At 32.0% G+C, this 19788-nt stretch overlaps 1 protein-coding gene across 1 annotated transcript in view; it reads right to left on the reverse strand.

Annotated features, from left to right (window-relative positions):
- Positions 1 to 19788, reverse strand: part of LOC147063266 (sorting nexin-14-like) — a 33245-nt gene that overhangs the window by 9649 nt on the left and 3808 nt on the right. Inside the window, exons 5-11 of the mRNA XM_085960060.1 lie at positions 17530 to 17780; positions 14596 to 14749; positions 12219 to 12384; positions 10435 to 10715; positions 4385 to 4446; positions 3020 to 3275; positions 2740 to 2927 (exon numbers count right to left, since the gene is read on the reverse strand). Coding sequence (XP_085816186.1) covers positions 2740 to 2927; positions 3020 to 3275; positions 4385 to 4446; positions 10435 to 10715; positions 12219 to 12384; positions 14596 to 14749; positions 17530 to 17780 — 1358 coding nt within the window. The remainder of the gene's footprint in view (positions 1 to 2739; positions 2928 to 3019; positions 3276 to 4384; positions 4447 to 10434; positions 10716 to 12218; positions 12385 to 14595; positions 14750 to 17529; positions 17781 to 19788) is intronic.

Below are 19788 nucleotides of genomic sequence, written 5' to 3' on the forward strand. Positions count from 1 at the left end.
TCAACATACAAGTTTAAAATTTTAAAAATAAATTCATTGAAAACTTGTCGGCCATTTTGTAGCACTTTTGATAAATGGTGCTTGACCTCCTTTGGCGCTCGGCGCCTCATATATTTTCGAATTTACTTTGTCTAGAAAATATTTTGTAGCCATTCTTACCTAATGGTAGCTATATATTTTTCGCATTGTACCTACATATTTAGCTGTTATATTGGTATGTAATACTTTTTAAAAATAGTGGTATTTACTATTGTACTTTACTTGAAAATATATTTTTTTTTAGATTTAAAAAAATAGTTATTTAGTTGAATAGTGCCTACTTTTTACTATGTCAAATTGCCTTTGTGAAACTTTTTGATTTTAATATGTTAATGTCACGTACTTATTTTTATTCTATAATAAACAAAAAAAAACCATTATCGAAAAATGTTACTTTTTCTGGAGACAATTAGTTATTACCTACATACCATGCAAATTATTTGTTTAATAGGTAACTAATCTTTTATAATTATATAAGTGCCCTAATAATTCTTAATAATTTTAATATTAATGACCATATTTTGAATCAGAAAGATATTTTTAAACCCTTAAAAGGTAATTATAAGATAATTTGAAATAACAATAACATATTTTTTAATAATATCAATAGCATAAATAAAAAAACCCAGCGGACTTAAGTACCAGCCTTTACCTAACTAATCCCTGTATTACCTGTGTCCCCAAATTCCATGTCTGTGGGAAACCCACCATTACCTACCAACCTATTTATTAAATGTAAAAATAAAATGATAATATTTTTAAGCTATATTATACATAATCTACTTAGGTATATTATATATTTTATAGCATTTAATTCAGAAACCAAATCTCATAAACAAAAGTCGCGAAGCATGAGCATACTTATTTTCCCAGATAAATATTTATTACCTATATTCTGTTGTTCCTGCTACTTTTTATATACAAATAATAGTAAACATGGAATTTCTGAAATTTATTGCAAAAACGTATTATAAAAGTAACGGTATTTCTACAAGATAGCACAGCATTGTTAACTATGTATCATTATTACAACTAAGCTAATCTACAAATTAATAAACATACATATTTGAATTAAAATTCATTATCGTTCATATTAACGAATGATACAATTTTATGACGAAAAAAAACTTGTCCCGTGGAGATAATGATAAGGAATGTCATTTTTTATCAAGGGAGATGAAAAAACTAACCTAACGTAACATAACCTACTAAATCTATCATTTGTATAGTACAAATTATCAAACAAAAAGCATTTCTCCGACAGAAAATAGTTTTCCTTTAATTATATTTTTGACACAAACCAAATATTGATAAAAGTGTGTAAGAACCTTATGATATTTTATTATATATCACACAGAATATTAAATATAAATGACAACAAAAAATACACGTAAAACAAGAAAATAATTTGAGCCACCACTGGGTTATTCATGACAATACAGCAAAATATAGTCAATTTTTAAATACGTTTCTTGGCATAACATGCTACATTTCCAAGCAGCTGAATTTTTCAAATACTTCCTTGATTGTTCTTGTTGAGATTCCGTCACACTAACTATTGAAACATTCATTATTAAAAGTAAAAAATAGTAAAATAATTGAAGCAAAATTATGACGCGCACGAGAAAACGGTTTGTATGGAGATTAAAGGATTCGTGAAGAGTCATTATTTAAATCGCGTCGTCTGATTGGCCGGTTACGCAGAGAGGGTTTTACCAGAACAAATTTATTTTAAGAGCGGGTTTAGTCAGTCTCCTCGATATTTATTTTGATTTTTTGAAGAAACAGAGAGGGATTTAAAACTCTTACCTAGAACAGAAGATAGGTCTTACAAAAGAGCTCCTGCGTACATTCATAACTAATTTTTTTTTGAAAAATCGCCCAGAGCGGGTTTTGTAACTCTACGCCTCAAATATAGGGATGGGTTTGAAGCCCCACACATAAACTAATGAAAGCATAAAATAAATAGGTATCAAAGTAGCCCCACCCCATGGTGTGACTTTGATAGGGTACATTTTATTTTTTATTTCAATACATAATTGTTAAAATTTCAATTTAATATTATCATTCGGTTGGTATTTATAATGCAATATTTACATTATTTTTTCAGTCTATTCCTATAATCGGTTTTCAAAATATCGTAAATATAAAATCAAAATCGATCAAAGTCACCCCACTTTACGGTATAACAGAATTTAAGCAAAAATAGTATTATATTATCTTGTTTGAATCTCAGGTTTATCCCACCTAACTAAAATAGGTAAATTTGAATGCGACATCTCTGTTATGAACTTATAACAATTATAATTGCTCAATACATAAATATGGTAAACTATCCTCGATAGCCGCCTTGTGTATAGAATAGATGCGCAGACGGTTAACTTATTGTAACAATTACCACCTCAATACATAAATATGTTAAACTACATTTGATATCCGACGATAGCAGCCTAATGTATAGAATAGATGCGCAAGGTACTTCAGGTTACATATTATAAAATTAATGTTACATAATTAATATTATGTGAATTAAGTGCAATGTTTAAGCGGTTAACTGCCGAAAGCGTACTTATTCGCTGTAATTACACCAATTCTTAAGTCAATTACTACCAATTAACTTATTGCAGCATAGAAGAGGTTTAAAAGGCCTTGCATCGAGAGTGACAGTTAACATCGTTAGTGATATCATTTTTTTCTTACCTTTTTGAGGGTACGTGAGCATCACTCATTTCCGTCTCTCCATGGAAATCAACTAACTTCGCTTTGAGTGTGAGGAAGTCTGCATCTGTCCTGTGAACGGACCATCGACTCTCTTCTTCCAGACAAAGCGGGTCAGATTTTTGAACATTAATGGTGAAATATTGAAACATCCCTGATTTGTGATTGATCTGTAAAAACAAATGACATTAGCAGTGCAGTGCTACAAAAGTGATCTACGTTCTACAAATCTCACAAAGGATATTCTAGATAATAATATTACCTTTTTATCTTTCATATCTTCGATAGTAACCCGCCACGTAGTCAAATCTTTTTCTTTTAACCGAGCATAGTCTGCCAGGATGTGCGAGTACTGGAGATCGATATCCACTCCATCGGTCAAGTCGGTGTCGTTGTTCACCTTGATGCTGCTATCGATAGACTCCAGCAACTTGCCGTCTATGGTCTGTGTTTTGAGAGCGTCTTTCAATTTAGATATTTGACTTCCTATTTTCGCCACTGGGTTTTTGTCAGGTTTTCTGTAAATTACGAGAGAAAAAATCAATACCATAGCATCTGCCTGTATCTACAATTAAGCTTTCAAAGCTTGTAATATATCTCGCAAGAGTTGTTATTGAGAAATATATTACCATGGAACACACGGGTGACAAAGAGGTATTTTTTAAGACTTCCATCAGTCGCTAAATGAACTACAATACGCCATTCACGGAAAATGCATGTACATAAACAATCATTACAAAATTGATCATTTTTCATGTACTAAATCTAACTTAAATATACTTTTTATTGTCACTTTCTTCCTGGGACAACTATTGTTTGTAGTGGTTTCTTTTCTGAGTGCGAACATGTTTTAGTGTTTTAGGTAATCATTTTGAAATGAAATTTTGTTTGCGTTTTCTAGGCGGAGTATACGATTGCTATGATAAAGTGTCATAAAAGTGATACCATCAGAATACAGGCGTTGAACAGGAGGCAATTGATTCTGGCCAAATACAATTGGTAGTCTTTGAGTTGAGTATTGCTGCAAGGTATTCCTGTTTGTGAGCGATCTCTTTTTGCAAAGTGCTATTACCTGTAATGTGCACCCTCAATACCTGAAGCTGTCGACACTATCGGGGGTTATTTATTTAGATGCAGATGTAGCCCCAATGTTAAAGTTATCTTATTTAGAAGGTTGCTTGGTGTGTAATGCGTGACATGGTATATTTGGGATATAGTTGAATAATACACGGTGTTGGTATTTCTTGGTTTTGTATTGTAGATAATAAGTTTGGATCCACACAGCAATATATAGGACTGTCACATTAGTTTTTATGTTGAGTTGATATGTTTACATTTTAATTTGGAATTTGATTTTAAGTAGAATGTTATGCGGAGTTGCGCGCATAATTTGACTATACCTGGAATTTAACTGATTTATTGCGTGTCATATCCTGTTCATATTATTGTCTATGCTATATAAATGAGCATAGACAATAATGCGTCAGTTGTAGGGTTGAGTAAACCTCTACAACACTCAATGTTCTATCTGTTATTGGCATCTGAGAGCTCCTGCATAATTTTAAATGAGTAATACATATTCGAAATAAATGAACTAATGAAAATATTATTAAGTATGTATACTTACTGGTTCGGGGATTTCTTTTGATCCTCTGTCGTTGATTTCATTCCACATACAAGTTTATAAAACTGAAAAAAAGTAAGCATAACCATTAAATAATGACATTTCTTTCTATGACAGAAAAGTTTTAACCATAGAGTCAGAAAACTACAGTAGTCACTTTATGAGGACAAAATTACAGTATTTTCCAACAGATTATCCAAGGAAAGATTAACGGTAAACGTAGCAAAGAATGACACGGCATTTCTACAGTTAAGAACCTACGTGAATGGTGCTAGTGCAGTTCCACCAGACTCTCTGTCTAACAGACGATAAAGCAATGATTTCCATCAGTGGCGGCTCGATGACTTTGTAGGTGTTTAATTATTAAATATACACACCTACCTAATTTACCATAATATTATTATACATTATGTATCAAGCTACATACTTATATGATTTTATTAATAGGAAATGAATGAGTAATTTTTCAGAAAACATAACGCACTCGGGGAATAATAGTGGCACAAGTCCAAATTTTTAATTTTTGAGTTAAGTATGCAGAAATGCTCCAAGATATCATTTCTATCCGCAGAAATAGCGGCATAATTCTTAAAAATATAATGGTGGCCTTAAAAGCATTTTTGTCATTATCATATTATAACATTTTACTTGAATTCAAGCAGAAATAGTGGCACAATGATCATTGTATCATTGTTATTGCGGATAACATTCAAAATGAGATGACTCAAGTGTACCAACTTCACGCTATTATAAAGTACATAAAAAATAAAACTGATTTAACCCTTTCTAAGCGTTACGAATCCCGACTTAGTACAACAGTGCGCGTTGTTATTTCAAGCATCAATAAATCGTAATAAATGTCAGTCAAACATACACAAATAGAGTAGTAAAAAATCGGAGTCAAGTTCAAAAATGATTATGACAGAACCTAATATTTTATGTGACTCTAAAAATAAACATTCGTCGCCTAAAACTGATAAGAAATCACGAACAAGATTTCTTCATTGAAAAAATGCCGGCTTACTCGAGCGGCGCCATGACACTTACGAAATGGTGCTGGACTAATGCGTCGATGACAGATTAACAAGTGTAAGAACAGTTCAGTATTATAGTCTACGGCTACGATTTCGACAAATATGTCATACACATAATGAATAATAATATGGTTTATGACTTTTATGAGCATTTTTGTTGAGTGTGTTAAAAAAATATCAGTCATAAATAGCTCATTTTTATAGCATCCAGGACATCTCAAACTGTGTAACTTTTATTTGAACTCCCATACACATTGCAGCACTGCAGGTCGAGTATAAATAAATCATCCTTGAGAACTACTGGCTATTTGAGAGTAATGTACTTACCACCAGTGCCTGGTTTGTACCTACCATTGACCCCGAACTGAATGGAATCGAATGACACATAGTTTATAACAAAACGGTTTATTTTTCGAATACCTATTAGGCTATTACAATTCGTAAAATATTAAATTTCAAACACTTCTTGCACTTCTAAATGCTTTATAGTCACCACAATTTTATTTTCAAGTTCATTTGTTTTTTTTTTTATTATATTACTTCAATAACCTGTGGGTCTATTCTATACTTATCGAACACTAAAGTGATAAATAGTATCAAACTTAGGGTAGGTTTGTATCAAAATATTAGCACTTATTGTAACAATTACACGAAGTTGGTTTTTATTGTTGCAATAAGTGCGATATTTCAACAGCAGCAAGATAGGTGCTGTTAAAATATAGCACTTATTGCAACAATAAAAACCAACTTCGTGTAATTGTTACAATAAGTGCTAACATTTTGATACAAACCTACCCTAAGTATGATAATATTTATTACTTTATCACTTTAGCGGTCGATAAGTATAGAATAGACCCACTGGTACTAGAATAGGTAATCTCTTATTTTATTATAATGACATGATAGTAAGTAACTCGAGTTATTTTCGACTATAAATATAAGAAGAATTCTCCATAAAAAAAATAGTAGTCATGAATCAAACCCTTTTGAATAGTGTTACGAAAAAAATAATTCTCAAGTGTCTGTCTCACACCAGCAGACGATGATTTGCCGCGCAGTGTATAAAAATTCAGTAGCGCGGGACCTGGTGTAGCGTAATACGACAATTTCCGCATTTATGCGGGAACGGGCATCTGATTGTTCGTGTCTTTTCTTTATAAATGGCTGATAACTAGGGTAAATAAATAATTTTTGTCTGTTTCACCTAATTCTATAACCAGAAAATAGTATTTAAAAATGTTAATCAATGATAAACAAAGAGACATATTGAATCGCGGACTCCTAGGTATATTTAAATGACACCTTGTTCAAATTATTTTCCGAAACTATTTACTCGCGGATAATATAATAGCAGATAGGCGAATGAATGCAATCTCCAAAAGCATTCCTTTTGTAAAAATATTTTGTAAATTCACTTTGATCAATGTAAATTTCGAATATTCTATTTAACAGTTTACGCACCAAATAGTTTTTCAATCATTAAAAAACAATATAACTTATTATATCGCAAACTCGTATCGTTACAAACACGTCAGTCAAATGTCTTCGACGCACATGCACTAAGAAGCGATAAGACACTATATACGCGGCAAATTTGAATTGGCCCGATGACTGATATTTTTTTATTCAAGACACGCTCCCGAAAAATATTTATTTAAATTAGATAGAACAAAAGTTTAGGCTATCCATTGACAGATGTCAAGAGAAGGATGATTTCTGAATAAATTAAATCAATGTTCGAATTATTCGCGCCTGGCCGAAAGGAGTACTAGGCAAACGAAAATCGAAATGACTTTAGTCAGCTGACGCGCGGATGACTCGCGCGTATAGGCTGACTAAAGTCAGTTGCCGCGTTAGAAAGGTTAAGGGCGGACGTGCTCAGCGTGGGTCAAAATGGAGCTTTTTTTCTATTTTCAAAGCATGATCCTGGACATACCTTAAACGTTGTAGATAATCTATTTGTATAATTTTGAAGCCATATTATTAAACACCGGCCAGCTCACGTTTTTAACTGTCAACCCATAAAAAAACACATTAAAATGGGGGACGAATCCAATATCCTAAGGAGACTTTTGCCCAAATGATTCTTAGTATGGATTTCTACAATTTGTCAGTTGTTTTTTCTGCCAGCTCAGGTACGAAGGTACTTATAATAAGATGCGAAAATAATTTTAGCTGAGCGGCGTATTGCAAACAATTATTAATAACATGAACCAATTAAGATTCTCTAGTTACCACTTTTATTGTTCTTTTTATCGCAGCAATTTTATTGTAAGCAATAGTGAACCATTTTATACAATGCGTATAAAAATACATGTTTTAATAATTATATTTCTAAGAACTTTTTCGTAGGTACGTACAACTACTATGCATACAAATACCAATTAATTGATACCTACAAATATTGAAAGTTTTTGTGCGTGGACCTTGAAATATTCTAAAAGTATCATATTGATACCATTACCAAGTATGTGTATAGTATCAAAACAATAGGTTTTCTGGAAATATTCGTTTGAATAATTATTATATAAGTAATTATAATATATTATGTTATTATATATTGTGTATTGCGTCAGCCGTAATTGCATTCTTCTAAAGGTTTTGCACTTACGTTCATTATAAATACTACGTTAATACATTTAGATTTAGAATATTACAGAGCTACTAATCCGCAATGCCACACATTTTACTACTTACCGTGATTAAATTAGTTATAAAACCTTAAGTAGATAAAATATAGGTTACCGTTAATTTAAAAAAAAAGTCACCGCCTGTCCCATTTAAGGTTACATGTAAATTGTACGTAATGCATTTCACCGTGGCACAGTTTGCGGTGAGCTTTCTATCGGAAAGAGATGACCGTATACTATAAGATAAAGTATCCAATTTTATTAGATTCAATATGAATATTAATTCAATTATCATAGCCGATTGTGGCAAAATTCATAAATTCAAAAATGAAAACCTAACCTAACAAAAAATTATCCAGTAATCGGCTATTTCCAAAATTTGTTTGCCACTGGCTTCCTGTAAACCGACAAGAACAGTGTTTTATTTAGACATGAATTTTATCTCAGTACTATACGACCTAAAGAGGTTGAACAGTCTTTAATATACGACCATATATTATTACCCATACAATATTTCGGATACGGCGAACTGTGTATGTACCTACAGATTTCCAGACACGCCTATTTATTCATGTATTTAGGTATTATTATTTGATTTAAATGCACATAAAGAGTAAAAAAAAACTATTCATGATATAAAACCTACCTAGACACATATTACTTTAATAAACACTTAATATGAAAGTTTTAAATTTAACTGATTATAAGCTATGTCTTAGAGCTTATAACAAAGACATAGCTTATAATCAGTATCTTTAGAATTATCTTCAAATGTGTTAATCTTGCCCATTTTTTGAATAATAAAATGCATAATTCTTGTCAAATTTGGGATCACAGAGATTATCAATATAATTTTTTATCGTAAATATTTTACTAAAATTATCTCGTCATAAATTATACTAATGGTTATATAAATGCGTTAAAAAATTAATAAATGTAAAAAATCTTAACACCACTGCACAGTTTTGTACCGAAATATGACTATATTCTAAAACATTAGAGCGAGAGGTTTAAAAGAATACTATTTCATGTAATAAAAATACTTTATGCAGTCATCAAATGTTTAAAATAAATATAAAGGATAATAAGGCTTCAAAATTTTACAAATAGATTATCTACAATGTTTAAGGTATGTCCAGGATCATGCTTTGAAAATAGAACAAAAGCTCCATTTTGACCTACGCTGAGCATGTCCCCCCTTAACATACCAAAATAAAATATTCAAACTGCTCTCCTGCAAAAACAAAATTTTGAGTTGTGCCACTATTATTCCCCTGGTGCGATAATATGATTGTCTGAGTCGTTACTTTTTAAAAACGTGTTTAAAAATATTAACTTAATTAATAATAATAATTAGTATACCTACACTTACCATTATCAGTTTTGAAGAACGACATACAGCGAGCTTATTTCACTCACCTAGGGGTGATTTGAATCGCTCCCCAGTATGCGTATACTAACGCTAATGCGTTCGCATCCTTCTTGGATCGAGATTTGTACGGTGGCGACAGGATGGGACCGAGTCATCCCCCGGTCAGTGAAAAATAGGACACCATAGCTTTCTTAATTTGTACATAAGTGTCACCGTGAAATAGGGCGTATTTAATTAAATTAATTACTATAATACCGTGTAATCATCATTATGTTATTACATAATTTACAATCATTGCTTTATTTATTTGTATAAAAATAATACATATCTCTATAAAATTGCAACGGTTCAGATGGATAAAATAAATAATTAAATAAGTAGTTCATTTAATCATGTACTCAATGAAGTAGGTATGTATATTATGACCAATAATAAAAATATCTGACGTGTATAGACATGATTGACATGTGGGGATGATCCTTATGAACCCTTAAGGTAGAGCCGCCCCTGATTGCTATGATGGTGGCCGATCTCGAAAAGAGGATGTCATGAGAAGAGTGATAGATAGGATATTCGAAGATCAATATTATAATGGATAAGAGCACTCACACAGACAGCGAACGATTCGAGTTTGAAACCCATGATCCAAATATTTTGAAGTTTTTTTTTTAAATTATGTATTTTCAACAATAGGAATCTAAATTTATTTTAAAAATTGACTACAATCCAATGTGGATCTTAGCCACCTCACAAAAAGGTTTCCTAACAGATTTTTATTTCATGAGAAATGTACTTTAGCCACTTACACAACCTATTAGGTCTGTGCTTTGGGTTCAAACAGACAATAAAAATAAAAATTGATTTTGCCACTTGGTATTTAAACCATAGAGCCACGATTTTATAATCCGACACGTTACTGACAAGTATGTAACATAAATAATTAAATTAATTATCTTATTTGGACTCCTAGGCTGTATACTGGGAAAGATAAAGAGAAATATTGTACAATATACCCACATGTTCACTATCAAAGAACTTTGGCGCCCACTCTTGGTCCAGCAATAAGAAGACATGATCGTACGCCTGGAAGAGTGCTCGACTTGTTTGCAGTTTTATGATGGCATCCGCCCCACCGCTCAGAATGGAGACCAGTTGCTCCAGGTTCTCTTTGGCAAACGGTATGTAAGATGGACTCTCTTGCACGAAATACATGAGGTAAATATCCCACGCATTGTTAAATAAGGACACTTTTTCGCTCAAACTCAAATCGGGCTGAAGAATCTTTTTGTTGAACGCATCTGAAATGAAAATATATGAATTCAAGAAAACCTGTATCTGTTGAAAAAGAGTATCATTTTGCTGCACAGTTTAGATCAAAAATTGCAACTCACGAGACAGTGAAAATATTTTATCTTTCGCATTGAAAATCTTACGGTTTGTTTATTGGATTGATAAACATATCTCATTTAATTTTGTGAATATGTGGAAAGATGCAATTTTAGATAACCATGAAATGTCTAATAATTGTGACAAACTCTTTTTAAAACATAAATTACTTATTTTATGAAGGTAATAAATAATCTTGACATTTTATGACCCATTCACACAGTGGCACAACTGCACTCCACTCATAGGTAAAACAATAATTAAGTCAGTAATGTTCCAGGGCTGTAGGTATTTAATTGTTTATTGTATTTTCACAGAGTTTTACTAGACAACCGATTGAATACCAAACGAGAGTAGTTATACGCAAAGCAGCCAGTCCACACAAACCTCAGAGAGCACTTTTATGTAAATTGTGTTTCTTTAAATCCACAAAGCCTCTGTATAGTTTTTATACTTTTTGAATGATAGATATTGTATATATATATATATATGATTTTGTGTAACTTTTAAGAGATAAAGGCATAAAATCTATGAAGTTTTGGTATTTTAGCAGTCCGGGCTGTCTTGTGCAAAACCGTTTTTTTAGATTATGTTCATTCTGGAATGCAGCCAATTCTTATTTTTGTAAGATAAATCTTTATTCTTGCGTCTATTTTCGTAAAAAAAAAACCTTCCAAGTTACTCAAGTATTCGGGAATTTCAAAGTCCTGAAAATAATTTGAAAAACTATTTTAGTAAATTATAAATTATTATTTAGTTGCCTGGCACTAATTTTTACATGAAAAATCTATACCTATAATATTATATTATATATATAATAAAATGAAAAACATATAATGTGCTTGAGAAAATAATGTTTATTAATTTAATGTAGAAAAACACATGTCATTACATGTAAATAATATTATCATGTGGTTGCTCTATGCAGATCGAAAATGGCATATTTTTAAAACGCATTTATGAGATTTTTGTATGATAGCAGCTTGGCTGATTTGGGCAGAACGTAAAACAAACGTATGAGATTATGGAAATATCAATAATTTTTTTTCAAAATTGTGGCCTGGCTGCTTTGTGTATAACTACGCACAAACAATTGTGTTGACAAATCGGAAAAATAAAAAATCTTTCGTATTTTTTTATAATTATTCAAGCTCAACACATACATGGTGGTAAATAACTACCTACATTACTTGGTAATTTGAATTAATATATTAAGTAATGACACATGGTACAGATTTTAATTTGAAAGAATTGTATCAGAAATTTGGTAGGCTGTAATGAAATAGATGGGAAAATTTTAGTATTTTTCTCCACATACATTTTTTTTCGATTTTCGGTCCCGTGGAATTCGTACAAACGAAATTTTACTGTAATAGTAAATATTTTCACAATAATTTGTCTTGAAATTGACTTACCTATATCTAAACAGAATCGAATCAGGTTTACTTTTCCAGCCGACTTCATGAATTGCATAAACGCATACAGGTACTCTTGGTTTTTTAAAATCTCACTTACATCTACGCTAAATAGTCTCAATCGCTTATATCTATCATTTTGAACAAAGTTTTGTAAAAATTCCACCTGAAAGAAGAAAGTTACACATTATAATAAATAAGTAATTTGGACTCTAGATAGAAAGAGTCTTTGATTTTCGAATCAAATGATTGTACAGACCCACAAGCCGAACTACCACACAAACTACCATAGCACGCCATTTTGAAAATTTTATTTGAATGTCAGATTTTGTCCAGTTATGAGTCTTGATTGGGTAGTTTTCGACAGTGGCTCCCACATCCCATTCTTCAGATAAGTTTGTAGGTCTGTACCTATGTGTGGTTATATTGGTAACAAGTTCAATATGTTCTTCTTCTATTGGTAGCACCAAAAACAAAATGGCTGCTAGCTTTCTGGTTTGAAGTTACTTTGTTTATAATATAATCTACGTATGCATTTTTTAGTGTTTTACGTGATTATTCATCTTAGCCCATTGGAGACAGACAGAAATGGAGAAAAAAGTGGACCAACAGCCAGAATAAATTTTGTAGCAAATTTAATAAGAGTTTACTAAAGCTGATACGACTTTATTTCAAATGATTAATTTAAATATTTTTTCAAAACTTGTGTAGGTATTCAAACACCAATTATTTAAACTCATCTTTTTAAATATGTAGGGTTTAAGAAATATTTAAAAGTAAAAAATAAAACATTTTTACAAGGACAAGTGGCGCCAAATTGACGTTGAATGTCCAGAATCACTTGGTCAACAGAGGCGTCAAATTGGCGCTGATTGTCTCCAATGGGAAATAATGGTCAATCTTTTGGCTGACTACATAATATTGACGATAAAATATCATTCCACAGATGTTTATAATTAAATTGTATATTCAAATCTCTGTTTTGATACAGAATTTAATTATACACTATGAATTTAAATATTCAATGCTTATTTTGTCAATATCTTCACATATAATCATGTAACCAATAACTAATTGGGTGAATCTTAAATAATAATGGAATATTATCATTGTATAAGTTTGAAGTTCTCTTAAAATTAATCTGTACATAATGTACACTATACAATTGTACTCATCAGCAACATCTTCTTGGCTACGTGTTAAAACTGTGAACTAACATGCTCCGCCCATTTTTAACCGCACTTCCATTATAAACTAACAAGCTCCTTCCATTTAGTAGACAACAGCGCTTAGAAGCGTAGCCAAGAAGATGTTGCAGAAGAGTAGTAGTTAATTTAATCAGTAGACCAGTGGTCCTTTTTATTGCCTCAATTTCATACATTTAGGCTCTTTATTATAGAAGAAGGTATTTTTCAACATCTTTCGTATGCACATAATATATCATCCTTATATCTATCATCCTATGTTATTGTAGTTTTTTGTTTTTAAATTACCAGAACAAAATAGTTTTCTTTTAAGCAAACATCGTTTTGTTCTTGGTGTGTAATTTAACTATTGCATAAGATATTATTTATAATCTTATTAATTTTAAAATTGTGTCTTTATTTAAGTAAAACTTATTGTTTTATTTATTGGAGAATATGGTAATTTTTGAGTCGTGCCTGATGGCTGGTATGTAGTTTTCTCAACATATTTTCATAATAAGGATTTGTTGTGATGGCCAAATTACATGACCAGTATCAACTCGCGTCATCAGTTTTCAGTTGGCAGTTTTGCTCGTTTTCATAATTGGATAAAAGACATCAATAACCAATTATTCAATACTCTCTTGTCAGAAATATCATTAAAGACTGACTGAATATGCATATTGGGAGTTATTAGTTTTTCAAACCATTTTGTTATAATAGTCAATCTATAGGTAAGTACCTTGATTAATGACAAAGTTAATTGCTTTTCCATTCGCAGAATTTTGAACACTTGTTAGACTTAATTCACAAGTCATAGACATATCAGTAGGTTAACCCATTCGCTGCGTCCAACGCAACTGGTGCGTTGCCCATCAGGTGGCCATTAGATATAATTAGCATGTTCTTAAAATGTGGTAATTAAAAGGTCCGCAACGAATGGGTTAATGGATAAAACACAGATAGTGAAAGATGGGAGTTTGAATCCCGTTTGGTCCAACGTTTTTTTCTAGGATTTTCTATAATAGATAGGATGTTTCTGAGCTTTTTTAAAAAGTTTACAATATCCACCTGAGTGGACAAAACAGGATCCATATTAAATTATGTTTTTTATCTTTCTATCAAGAACTAAAGATTCAATTTATTATAGGGGTTATTTTAATAGCTTTAAAATGGCAACTTCATTATCCCACCTGGTGTTTGGGGTGCTCAGGTAATTTAGACATTTTCTCATCTCCAGTGGCAAGGATAACAAGAGTATTAATTATTTCAGGATCCGCCAAGACATCTGTAAGAGATAGCAGTACCCAGCCAGAAAATATCTCTCTGATTAATATATTGAGAATTCTGAAAAATATAAAAGGGTTAAAACCAACCCAATACACCACATTCTTCCACACTCGAGATTGGTTGCCTGTTATAGGTCTCTCAGCCAGAGTTGAGACGATCACAGATATGAAAGATTGTGTGAATTGGTGCATTTCTGAGGCAACGTGCATTGCACGACATCCATGGGAAACAGCCATTTGACTTGCTTACGCCTAGTTATTGCGCTTATAGCAAAAAGAGGACAACTTGCGTATAAGTATATGTCGATTTAATAACTTGAAACACCTGATACGTCTGAGTGAGTAGTGTCTTCGCCTCAACTCTTGTTAACACATCTATACTACACACCCGTTAGGTATTTCAGTTTCCATTAATTCTGTGTTCCCTGGTCATAGAATATTTCTCTAGAAATGAGAATTCTTGAAATTTCGGAAAATTAATTTTTTGAGATTTGTGATTGGCCTTTTGTGATTATTTAGAATTCTCGAGATGAGATTTTTTAATCACAACCTGTAGGCAGTTTCATAAATTTTTTTCTCAAAATGTGCCGTCCTTAAGACGATACATCAGTGAAACAGCAAATAATTTTCAACTATAGGCGCGATGAAATTTTGGACTTGCTGGCATTCGGAGAGAGAACGTCGAGCTGGGAATACGTCAATTTGTTTCGTGATGGCGACGGGGGTATTAATTCTTAAATCGTGTAAAGATGACTAAAAACGTTATCCATTTACTTGAAAAAGAAAACATGTCAATGAATATATTATTATTGTTACTAATATAACAATAAACAGAACATTAAATGGATGCATGTTGGGTTTATATGACAAATTATATTTCGTTCGGCATGCGTCATTTGCACTGGCGACCTACAAACCGCGCATTGCCTAGCCACGATCTTTTTAGACCGTGCCTCAACTAAGGTATAGCCTTAAGCAATGCGTGACTTACTTGCCCGTGTCCATTTTATTACCTGATAACCAAATAGGTTTGAAATTGTATAATTTTTTATAAGCTTTTTCGAATGAAACACATTTGGGATTCACTGAATTGATCGAGAGAGATGGGGTATTGATTATGGAGGATTACACAGTTCAACGGTACATTAATATTCTGCAAATTTATTGTGAAAATTCGCATTAAATAACAAATATGTTAAGAAAACTTCTTGGAATGTGTCAGCTGAAACCTTAACTGAAAAAAATTTATTAAAAAATAAATGAAGAAAAAATTCGGTTATTGATAAACCAACGACTACGCATAAATCATAGTGGTCACTCAACTGAAAATATTGCTATGGCAAGTGAGAGTATGAGTGAAGATGTATCACAATTCGATACCATTCACAGTAACTGAACATTTTCTATGGCACTATGCAACAAATTTATACAAGACATTGCGGTCAGCTGGTTTCTCAATCATAATCTAGTCAACAATGATTATTATGATTTGTTAACCAATATACCAGTATTGATTGCTTTTATATAAATAGTGAAGGATGATTGATGAGTCACTCTCACTTCTCACTCGACCACGAGACAGTTCTCGGCCGAGTGCTCGGTTGGTATAAACATATTACCAAGCGCTCGGCCTAGTAGGATGGCGAGACAGTCACTCGGGCCCTTTTCTATTTACTATACCGAGTGCCCAACCCCCCACCCTACCGGCACTGACTCGCTAGCCCGCTCGGCATGTTTAAACACACACTCGGTGCGTACTCGCCACTTGTTTAAGTCATATTTTTTAACAATTTATTAAAATGTTCTACATCCATACTCAGAAGCGCTCATCAGTTCATCAGGATCTTCTAACTCCAATTCATTAAAATGAGAGTATGTTGCACCACGATCTGGTCTCCTTAAAATCCATTGTCTTGTCCAAAGACGTTTATCTTCTTCGCGCAATAATTCATTCAATTCATCTCTAATCAGGAGTGGTATGAGCAGCTTAGTATATTTTTAATGTACGTTTTATGATCCATGTTTCAGTACACAAAACCAGCTTGCTTTTTGATCGAAAGTGAACTGACTCGCCACAAAAGTTGAAAAGAGAAAAATACGTATAAACACTCTCTCGCCCACACCACTCTCTCGGTCTAGTGATATTTTGCTGTCTCGCCACTGTACTCGTTACGTGTAATCAAGGCATCACTTGTTCCCAGTCTCTCGGTTATATTAACATTACGGTACATTGCCAGTCAAATCAAAAATATAGTAAATCTTATCAGTACATCCGTACCAGTGATTATAACATTACTCTGTCATATTTATCATTGTATTTATGTATACTTGTATCGATAAATCGAGTGCTTAAAGTCAGACAACGTTATCTACAAAAAAGTGTTTTTTTTTTTTTTTAGATAACGTTATTTTACATTTACGGCTACTTGATAGTCAAACAACGTTATGTCAATCTTTTCTAATTTCTTATTAAATCGTCAGTAAAGTTTAACGCTAACTACGTAAGTTACCCTTGTTTTCATATTTTTTAAAAACTATCCCTATAAATTTTAACATCATCATAAGCAAGATAAATGTATAATACACAATAAATTATAAAATATTAATATTAGTTTTAAATAAACATTTCCCTTGTTGAGTTACAAGAATCTAAAATAACGATTTTTGGCTCTCCTGTAAAGTTGCACTTTTGTAGATAGTGTTGTTTGACACTAAGCCCTCGAAATAAACTCTCTCCTCGAGTCATCATCCCTTCACTTACATGCTTACAAGATTCAATTACATGATAAAATAAACGTCATCAATGATACGATATAATTCTATAAAATGGTTACATACTTGCAGTCTATTTCCTGCTGCGGCAATAAATACGGCATTATTGCTTTGGTTATGCTTTTTAAATAGTTAAGTTCAGTCTGCCGACTCGTCAAAGCGGGATGCAAAGAATACTTTAGTGGACCCTTGATGGCCGCCTCCTGCAGCGTACGGTAGCCTTTAGATCTCATAAGTCTCTCGGCCTCCGAGCACACCGCGTAATGTCTCAAAGCGCATGGCACCAACTTACGTGTTATCAAATGGCCAATATTTATCTGTTGACAAGCTTATTTGATTAGCTTTAAAATGAATAACAATGTACATACCACTTAAATTGTACACATAAAACATGTTTTCAAATTTAATTTAATTACTATACATTGGGCAAGATATACATCGAAATTAAAACATAACGAATGATTTTATTGGGAAGATTTACTAACTATGTAGCAGTATATGTATTTTTACTTGAAAGATGGATTAAATTAAATTCTGAGTGTTTTTATGAAACATTTGATTACTTGAATATCATTATAATCACGACGCAGTGGCTAAGTGTGGATGTAAGCAGTTAACATCCTACATAAATAGTGCACACTAAACTTTGTCAGTTAAACATATTTGTTTTCATTGAATTAAGACTATAATGTGTAAATAGTGTTGGTTAGTTTTTAAAATTCGATTAAACCCTGCCTAATTCAAGCCATCATAGAAAATAGTCAAAAAATATTTGTTTATCTGTAAAATAAATAAAATCATGCCATTAAAATTAAACCATACATAATTTCAGATATTTTATAGATAGAAGAATATTTTTTATCGTATATGGTTTGGTTAGGCAAGGCTTAATGAATTTAAAAAAAACTAAACAATACCATCTGTAACATGTATTCTTAATTCAACGAAAACAAATAAGTATGACTGAAAAAGTTTGCACTGTTTTTTTCGGATCGCCCATAGCATACCTAAACTAGGTATTATGGTTTGGTTTAAAAAAAACCATGTCCGATCCTAATAAGATCATAATATGGGCCTCCACAGAGTGGAGGTTTGCATTAACAGATTTTGTTTTTACGAGAAATGGATGTCAGCCACTTGCTCAACCTATTAGGCCCATACGCTGACTCAAACACAAATTGAAAAACGATATGTGTATTTGTCAGACCCAGGATTCCTTTAGGCAGGATTAAATTGAATTTTAAAAATTAACCAGCACCATCTGCAAATTGTATTCTCAGTTCAATGAAAATAAATATGTAAGTATGACTGTCAAAGTTTAGTGTGCACTATTTATGTCGAATCTTAACAGACTACCTCCACCTCTCGCCACTGTCATGACGTTTATATTGGCATAAGAAAAAGGTATATATTATTATAAATGGTGAATTTTTCAAAGTATAGTATGAAAGAATGTTTATTCAGTACCTAAGCGAAAAGAATTTCCATTTATATAATCTATATATATTTTTTTTTATTTAATACAGAATACATGCAAGATTTAAGAATGCTTTGTTGTCCTAAAATTTGGTTCATTCGTGATAAAATGTCAAAGTTAACAACATGATAACTGTTAACATGAGTTTTCATAAACAAATAACCATACAAATATGTGTTTAATCTCTAATGGTAATATTAAATGTGTCATGAATTATTCAAAGTATAAAATTTATATATGTGATAATTTTATTTTAATCTTGCAACTGATATTATTCTTTTAAGGTCAGATTTCCGCATAGAGTATGCATTGTACGATTAAACAAATTAAAAGAACTCTTGATTCTTGGTATCATAATATTATGCTTCAAAGAATCAATGAAAATCACTATTATTATTTCAAAGAGAAAAAATACATAATTAGATTACCTATGGCTTAGTTAGGTTAGACTACAAGACAAATGGAACAGGAAAAACAGACAAAATTTTGCAGAAAATACTATTAGTGCTCTTTGGATCGTCATAGACAATGTTTCTTAAGAAGGCGGCTCTCGTGGTGCAGTGCGTAAGGCACTGGCCTTCCACAATATATTTATATGATTTTCTCAAAGCCTGGGTGTTTGTGATTGGTCAAAATTAGTAATAACCACCTTGTACGAAAAAACAAGGAAATGATAATAATTAAAAAAAAAAATTGTTGGGGCCAGATGCTTAGTCATACTTAACTAGTTTAGTGAATATCGACAATATTAACTCATTCACTGCGGACCAGATAATTAATATTTAATCACCACATTTAAATAACATGCTAATTATATCGAATGGCTATCTAATTCCGACACGGCTGTG

This window comes from Rhyacophila brunnea, unplaced genomic scaffold, assembly GCF_057557595.1.
Source record: "Rhyacophila brunnea isolate RB1 unplaced genomic scaffold, BYU_Rbru_1.0 scaffold_9, whole genome shotgun sequence".
Taxonomy (NCBI): Eukaryota; Metazoa; Arthropoda; class Insecta; order Trichoptera; family Rhyacophilidae; genus Rhyacophila; species Rhyacophila brunnea.